Here is an 8,734-nt window from a genome sequence, read left to right on the forward strand (position 1 = left end):
CTAGTGTGTCCTTGAGTAAGGCACTTAGCCCTCAGTTACTCCAGGGGGAATGTCCCTGTAATTCGTAATTTGTAAATCGCTTTGGATTAAAAGCATCTGCCCCCCCTGTCACCACCCCCAAAAAAGAAGTCTGAATCTGTCGTTCACTTCCACCGTTCCACTTATCTCTGCCACCTGTGACAAGGGGCCCAGAGTCCCTCAGGAAACCCTCCTGGCCCTCCTCCTCCCTCCCTCCCTCCCTCAGACGGTGGTGACAGACAGCAGAGGGTTGTACACCTCCCTCCCTCCCTCCCTCCCTCAGACGGTGGTGACAGACAGCAGAGGGTTGTACACCTTGTTGCCGCCCGGGGAGTGCGTCCCGTGGGCCAGCAGCTCCTGGATGGTGATCCAGTTGTCCAGGATCCGCCGGCTGCGTTTCTTCACCGTCCTCCGGTGGCTGAGCTCCTGGATGGAGGCCGACACCTCCCCCCCCTGGGCCCCCCCTCCCCCCTGGACCCCCCCTCCCCCCTGCTGGTCCCTCTCCCTCAGGCAGTCTAGGCGACTTTGCACCATGAACTCCCTGCGTCTCCTCCGGTGCTCCCGGGCTCTGACCAGGTGCTTCTTCCTCTCCTCCTTGCTCCAGTAGCGGCCCATCTTCATCTCGCTGACGGCGTCGTCGTCGGTGGTGGTGCCGCTTCGCTCCTCCCGGATCTCCCTGGCGCGCGCCTTCAGCAGCCGGTCCCTGACGGGCCGCTTGGCCACGTAGCGAGAGCCGTCGCTGCGCACCTTCACCTTCCACTCCGTCCGGGGGGAGTAGGAGGAGGCCGGGGGCGAGAGGGCGAGGGGGAGCGGGGGCGGGGGTGGGAGGAAGGGGGGAGCCGCCTCCATGGTGCCATGGCCTTGCTGGGGCAGGGGGAGGGGCTGCATGGGGCTCAGGAGGAGCCTGGAGGCCGACTGGCGGCGTGACAGATAAGGGCTGTTCTCAGCGCTGCGCCCCCCTCCTCCGCTGGCTTTGGGGCTCCGCTTGGCGCCCTCCCCACCACCCTCTGAGCCCCTCCTGGCCCCCCCGTCCCGGGACTTGGCCCCGGGGGGGTTGGGGGGGTACCTGCCCTCCCCTCCTCCACCACCTCCTCCTCCTCTCCGGTGGCTGTTGGGGGAGTAGGGCTGGGCGGCTCCCCCCCTCTCCCCCCTGCCGCCTCTCTCTCTGTGCCGGCCAGCCGTCCTGGGAGGCTGAGGGGAGGCGAGGGTTGGGGCTGGGGCGTGCCCCCCCCCCTCCAGGCGTGCAGGAGAGGGAGAGGGGGAGGGGGAGGGGTAGCGGGCCAGGGGGGTGCTCCGGCAGCTCTCCCCCCCGGTGTTGTAGGCGCTGGTGCTGTCCTTGTCTGAGCGCTCCGGCAGCTCGTTGATGTCCGACAGCTCGTGGTGACACGACTCCTCGCTAACCAGAGCGGCCCCGCCCCCAGCCCCGTCCCCGCCCTCCTCCTCCTCCAGAGGCCACTCCTTCTTCAGGCAGTGCTCCCGGAGCTGCTGCATCTTCTGGGCCCTCAGGACGTTGCGACATTTGAACTCCAGGTGGCGCAGTTCCTCCTCCAGCAGAGCCATCTCCTGCTGCAGCGCCCCGCCCTCCTCCTCGTTCTGGTTCACGTCCAGGGTTAGGGCCCCCCCGCCCCCGCCCCCCCTTCTGACCTCCGACCCCCCCCCCTCCAGCAACAGCTGCAATGCGGCGCTGCCGTTGTTGTCGTAGAAACACTTGATCTCCAGGAGCTCCCGGTAGCGCTCACACTCCTCTTCTGTCAGCCCCGGCATCATCATCATCATCATCATCATCACATCCCCTCCCCCCCCCCCGCCCAGGTCCAACCCCACCCCGCCAAGACAGTCCAGCCCCAGCAGGGACTCGGTGCTGAAGTCCAGGGAGTCTCGGGAGTGGAGCAGGTCGTGTTCCGACGACTCCTCGTTGCGCGTGCTCTCGTCCGTGCGCCCCACGCCGCTGTCCAGCTCCTGGCTGTTGCTCAGGACCGTCTGGAGTCCCAGCACGCCGCGGCCCCCCCCTCCCGCGCCCCCCTCCCCGGGACCAGGCCCGCTCCTCAGCCTGGGGGGCAGGTGGACGGCGTCGGCCAGAGTGTCCAGGTCGTCCAGCTCGTCTGGGTCCAGCTGGTTGTCGTTCTGCGATGGGGGACGGGACGGCAGGGGGGGGGGGGAGCAGCAGATGTGAGATGTGACAGGTCAAGAAGAAACAAGGAGTACTCCAGGGGAGGCTGGTAGAAGTAGAAATCGGAGGACGGGCTCACTGTAATGCATGGAATGGAATGAGGCAATACTGTTCCAGATCCCACACCATGTGTTACGATGTGGCCGGCCTCTGATTTCTACTTCTCCCAGCCTCCCCTGGAGGTCGGACACACACAACATTGTCTCCAACGGAACGTTCTGCAAACCAAGGCCCTGCGCTCTGTGGTCATGTGACCTCCCTGGACCAGCAACATTAGCATAAGCAACAACAATTAGCAAGAATTAGCACCAATTAGCAGCATTTACAGAATGGGTTGTACATGCAGCAGTGTTTTGATATTTATAAACTGGTATTCCCGGCCACTAGATGGCAGCAAAGCCATGTGGAGTTTCATCACAGACACACTTTATCTTGATGTTTTCCACTTCATCTGGATGGAAGTTAGACCAAAGGCCTGTCTTTCTGTGTCCTGTTGATATTGTTGTCTGTTACTTGTTCTTATTTTCACTTGTTTGCCTATTTTAACCTGCTATGACTTTCACTCTTTTATTATGTTTTATTATGTTCTTCTTTATTATGTTCTCTATATGTAAAGCACTTTGTGACCCCTGGTCTGAGATAGGTGCTATACAAATACATTTGACAAATACCCAGTACTGAGCTGTACTGAGCTGTACTGGGCTGTACTGAGCTGTACTGAGCTGTACTGAGCTATTACTGGGCTGTACTGGGCTGTACTGGGCTGTACTGGGCTGTACTGGGCTGTACTGGGCTGTACTGGGCTGTACTGGGCTGGCCCTGAGCTGTACTGAGCTATACTGGGCTGTACTGGGCTGTATTGGGCTCTACTGGGCTGGCCTGAGCTGTACTGAGCTGTACTGGGCTGTCCTGAGCTGTACTGAGCTGTACTGAGCTGTACTGGGCTGGGCTGTAGTCTGGGCTGGCCTGGGCTGTACTGGGCTGTACTGGGTTGTACTGGGCTGTACTGAGCTGTACTGAGCTGTACTGGGCTTTACTGGGCTGTATTGGGCTGTACTGAGCTGTGCTGGGCTGTACTGGGCTGTACTAAGCTGTGCTGGGCTGTACTGGGCTTTACTGGGCTGTATTGGGCTGTACTGAGCTGTACTGGGCTGTACTGGGCTGTACTGGGCTGTACTGGGTCTTACTGGGCTGTACTGGGCTGTACTGGGCTGTACTAGGCTGTACTGGGTCTTACTGGGCTGTACTGGGCTGTACTGGGCTGTACTGGACTGTACGGGGCTGGTCTGGTCTCACCTGTATGTCAGGTCGGGCCAGCAGCAGGGAGATGTTGGTGCTGTCCTCCCGGGTCAAGATGGCCACCGCCGCCTCGCGACTCTGAATGAACTCTCCATTTATCTGACGCAAGGAAACACGGAACACGCATGTTTTAATTCCTTATTCCGCTCCACGCATTCCAATGAGCCAGTTCCTACCTCCCCCCAGCCTCCCCTGGTGTTCCTACCTCCCCCAGCCTCCCCTGGTGTTCTACCTCCCCCAGCCTCCCCTGGTGTTCTACCTCCCCCAGCCTCCCCTGGTGTTCTACCTCCCCCAGCCTCCCCTGGTGTTCTACCTCCCCAAGCCTCCCCTGGTGTTCTACCTCCCCCAGCCTCCCCTGGTGTTCTACCTCCCCTAGCCTCCCCTGGTGTTCTACCTCCCCCAGCCTCCCCTGGTGTTCTACCTCCCCCAGCCTCCCCTGGTGTTCCTATCTCCCCCAGCCTCCCCTGGTGTTCTACCTCCCCCAGCCTCCCCTGGTTTTCTACCTCCCCCAGCCTCCCCTGGTGTTCTACCTCCCCCAGCCTCTCCTGGTGTTCTACCTCCCCCAGCCTCCCCTGGTGTTCTACCTCCCCCAGCCTCCCCTGGTGTTCTACCTCCCCCAGCCTCTCCTGGTGTTCTACCTCCCCCAGCCTCCCCTGGTGTTCTACCTCCCCCAGCCTCCCCTGGTGTTCTACCTCCCCCAGCCTCTCCTGGTGTTCTACCTCCCCCAGCCTCCCCTGGTGTTCTACCTCCCCCAGCCTCTCCTGGTGTTCTACCTCCCCCAGCCTCCCCTGGTGTTCTACCTCCCCCAGCCTCCCCTGGTGTTCTCCTCCCCCAGCCTCCCCTGGTGTTCCTACCTCCCCCAGCCTCCCCTGGTGTTCCTATCTCCCCCAGCCTCTCCCCCGGTGTCAGACGTACCTGCAAGATTCTGTCACCCTCTCGAATGCGTCCGTCCATGGCTGCGATGCTGTCTGGGTTGACCTGGAGAGAGAGAGAGAGGGGGGGGTGGGGCTGTCAGGCCTGCTGGAGGTCACAGATCTGGGATTGGGTTTGACACCGGGGGAGAGGCTGGGAACACCAGTAATAATAATAATAATAATAATAATAATAGCTTAAATGTATGTAGTGCCTTTCAGCGGACCAAGGTCACTTTACAGAAATACAAGAAAAAACAAAAAAACTGTCACCCCCATCCTCAAGAAACCTGGTCCGGACCATGATGACCTCCACAACCACTGGCCGATCTCCAACCTTCCCTTCCTCTGACCGTCAGTCTCACAGTCTGTTGCTGAAACCCTGGTTCATGCTTTTGTCACCTCCCGCCTGGACTACTGCAATGGAGTCCTGTTTAGGTACCCAGCAAAGCCCTGGACAGGCTCCAGTATGTTCAGGTACCCAGCAAAGCCCTGAACAGGCTCCAGTATGTTCAGGTTACCCAGCAAAGCCCTGGACAGGCTCCAGTATGTTCAGGTACCCAACAAAGCCCTGGACAGGCTCCAGTATGTTCAGGTTACCCAGCAAAGGCCTAGACAGGCTCCAGTATGTTCAGGTACCCAGCAAAGCCCTGGGCAGGCTCCAGTATGTTCAGGTACCCAGCAAAGCCCTGGACAGGCTCCAGTATGTGCAGAACTCAGCTGCCAGGGTTCTCACCCACACCAAGCCCTGGCAGCACATCACCCCCACCCTCATCCACCTCCACTTTGGCCCCTAGTTACCAGTTCTGTTGTTGTTTTTGTTTGTCTGACTGTTTTTGTTCTTTCCTCTATCTTGTAAAACGATCTTGGGTCCCCTGAAAGGCGCTATATAAATTCAATTATTATTATTATTATTATTATTATTATTATTATTATTATTATTATTATTATTATTATTATTATTATCATGAGGAGGATAGGGAGGATAAGGAGGAGGAGGAGGAGGATGAGGAGGGAGAGGAGGAGGATGATGAGGAGAAGGAGGAGGAGGAGGATGAAATTGAGGATGATGATGATGAGGAGGATGAGGATGAGGAGGATGAGGATGATGATGAGGAGGAGGAGGATGATGATGATGAGGAGGAGGAGGATGATGAGGAGGAGGAGGAGGAGGGAGAGGATGATGAGGAGGATCTTCCTCACCTCGCCCACGTAGATCCCCAGGTCCTCCTCCTCGTCGGTCCGGTAGCAGACGGTCAGACCCAGCTTCTCCTGCTGACGAGACCTCCACAACTCCACCTCCTACACACACACACACACACACACACACACACACACACACACACACACACTCTTATACAGCTCCACCTCCTACACACACACACACACACACACACACACACTCTTATACAGCTCCACCTCCTACACACACACACACACACACACACACACACTTATACAGCTCCACCTCCTACACACACACACACACACACACACACTCTTATACAGCTCCACCTCCTACACACACACACACACACACACTCTTATACAGCTCCACCTCCTACACACACACACACACACACACACTCTTATACAGCTCCACCTCCTACACACACACTCTTATACAGCTCCACCTCCTGCATAACACACACTCACACACACTCACACAAACACACACACACACTCCCTCACCTCGTACTCCAGGTCATCCTGTCGGTCCACCTCGTGCTGCGTGACATCAAAGTAGTCGTTGGGGTCGTAGTCGCCTGGCTCGATGAGGCTGCAACACACCAAGAACAGTCTAGAGGGCTGTGTAGATATGAGTGTCATCTGCATAGTTGTGGTAGGCAATGTTGTTCTTTTTTATCATGTATCCCAATGGAAGCATGTAGAGATTGAATAGAAGGGGGCCAAGGATTGACCCTTGGGGAACCCCACATGTCATTTTAATTTGGTCAGACACAAAGTTGCCAATAGAGACATAGTAGCTTCTGTCCTGTAGGTAGGATCTAAACCAGTTTAGGGCAGTGCCTGAAAGTCCTACCCAGGTTTTTAGTCTATCTATTAGAATGTCTATCTATTAGAATGTCTATCTATTAGAATGTCCTGGTCTACAGTGTCAAACAACAGACACTGAGGAACCCTCAGAACAACAGACACTCTGTTTAACCATGCATATCACACACACACACAGCCCTCCACTCACAGCTCGTGCAGCAGGTAGGCGTCCAGCATGGGAGGCAGGGGTGGGGAGGGGGGGTGGCAGGGGTAGGGGGGCCTGCCCAGGGAGGGGGGGTGGGGGGGGCTCCTGCCCAGGGAGGGGGGGTGGGGGGGGCTCCTGCCCACGGTCAACAGGTGCTGGAAGCTGATGTCCGTCTGGGTGGCGCTGTCCACACAGTCTGTCACCACCAGCATCACTGCCCCCCCCCCGTCCCCCAGCCCCGCCCTGCCCAACCCCACCCTCCTCCGGCCCCCCCGCCTCAACGGCGGGGGCGGCAGGGGGTCTCCCAGGGGGGGGTCAGACAGGCGGGACAGCTCCCTGCCGTTCACCTGGGGGGCAGAGAGACAGACATCAGAGAGGGAAGGGAGGGGGGGGGGGTGTGGGGGGGTTGCTATGCATTCATGTGTGGATGTGTGTGCGTGCGCACAATTACATCACACATCTACACACACATGTTATTAAGGAGGAAGTTGATCAGGGTGTGGTATGGTGATGTTTGGTACGGTCGGTCATAACATCCTGCTGGGTGGAGTGAAGGCCATGGGTCAGGAGCAGTGTGTGGATGATAATGGGCCTATCAGACGCCAGGGATGAGCATTGTGGAGTACCTCAGGGGTGTGTGCTGGGGCCTCTTTTATTTCTTTTATATATATAATGATATGAACGTAGCTGTTATATATTAATGATATGAACGTAGCTGTTATATATTAATGATATGAACGTAGCTGTTATATATTAATGATATCAACGTAGCTGTTATATATTAATGGTGGTGGGTGGGGCCTGGCTGGTGGAGGTGGGAGGAGCCTGGCTGGTGGAGGTGGGAGGAGCCTGGCTGGTGGAGGTGGTGGGCGGGGCCTGGCTGGTGGAGGTGGGAGGGGCCTGCTGGTGGAGGTGGTGGGAGGGGCCTGGCTGGTAGAGGTGGGAGGGGCCTGGCTGGTGGAGGTGGGCGGGGCCTGGCTGGTGGAGGTGGGCGGGGCCTGGCTGGTGGAGGTGGGCGGGGCCTAGCTGGTGGAGGTGGGCGGGGCTTGGCTGGTGGAGGTGGGCGGGGCCTAGCTGGTGTATTCCGCTGGGCGGAGCAATGGGACTGAATGATGAAGGCAGGATTCTACATTCCTGTCACAGCCAGGAATATAACACACTGCACAGCAGGGGGGAGGGGGGGAGGAGGGGGGAGAGAGATGAAAGGCAAGCAGGGAGTTCAATCAGGGAGGGGGGGAGAGAAGCAGAGAGGAGAGGGATGGAGGGAGGGGAGGGGAGGGGAGGCTCCTGCCCAGGGAGGGGGGGTGGGGGGGAAGAAGTGAACGAAGAAGTGGAGAGGGAGATAGAGAGAGAGAGAGAGAGAGAGAGAGAGAGAGAGAGAGAGAGAGAGAGAGAGAGAGAGAGAGAGAGAGAGAGAGAGAGAGAGAGAGAGAGAGAGAGAGAGAGAGAGAGAGAGAGAGAGAGAGAGAGAGAGAGAGAGAGACATGGGGCGGCTGTGGCGCAGGAGGTAGAGTCGCCGTCTAATGATCACAAGGTTGGCAGATCAGCGGTTCGAATACCGGCTGGCCACATGTCGAAGTGTCCTTGGGCAAGACACTGAACCCCAAAATTGCTCCCAATGAGTGGGCCGGCGCCTTGCATGGTAGCTTGCCGCCATTGGTGTGTGAATGTGTGTGTGAATGGGTGAATGAGAGGCCGTTGTAAAGCGCTTTAGAATAAGGCGCTATATAAGTCAGTCCATTTACCATTTTACCATTTAGACAGACAGACAGACAGACAGAGAGAGAGAGACAGAGAGAGAGAGAGAGACAGAGAGAGACAGACAGACAGACAGACAGACAGAGAGAGAGAGACAGACAGACAGACAGACAGACAGACAGACAGACAAAGAGAGAGAGAGAGACAGACAGACAGACAGACAGACAAAGAGAGAGAGACAGACAGACAGACAGACTGACCTCCCCCTGCCTCCATTTCTAGCAGGGTACTGGTCTCACATCACTCTGCTCTCCTACACATCCCTGAACCAGAGCTCTGGGTGTGTGTGTGTGTGTGTGTGTGTGTGTGTGTGTGTGTGTGTGTGTGTGTGTGTCAGTCAGTCAGTCAGTGAGTTTGGGGGCAAAGAAACACATT

General features: G+C 57.5%; 1 protein-coding gene across 1 annotated transcript in view; it reads right to left on the reverse strand.

Moving 5' to 3' along the window:
- Positions 1 to 297: 297 nt before the first annotated feature.
- Positions 298 to 8,734, reverse strand: part of LOC308154371 (PDZ domain-containing protein 4-like) — a gene marked incomplete at both ends in the record, with an annotated part of 9,231 nt that continues 794 nt past the window's right edge. Inside the window, 7 exons of the mRNA XM_080527534.1 lie at positions 298 to 1,025; positions 1,107 to 2,142; positions 3,485 to 3,586; positions 4,403 to 4,465; positions 5,602 to 5,700; positions 6,091 to 6,178; positions 6,605 to 6,948. Coding sequence (XP_080383660.1) covers positions 298 to 1,025; positions 1,107 to 2,142; positions 3,485 to 3,586; positions 4,403 to 4,465; positions 5,602 to 5,700; positions 6,091 to 6,178; positions 6,605 to 6,948 — 2,460 coding nt within the window. The remainder of the gene's footprint in view (positions 1,026 to 1,106; positions 2,143 to 3,484; positions 3,587 to 4,402; positions 4,466 to 5,601; positions 5,701 to 6,090; positions 6,179 to 6,604; positions 6,949 to 8,734) is intronic.

The sequence above is a fragment of the Nansenia antarctica genome, assembly GCF_963989245.1.
Source record: "Nansenia antarctica genome assembly, chromosome: 3".
Lineage (NCBI taxonomy): Eukaryota > Metazoa > Chordata > Actinopteri > Argentiniformes > Microstomatidae > Nansenia > Nansenia antarctica.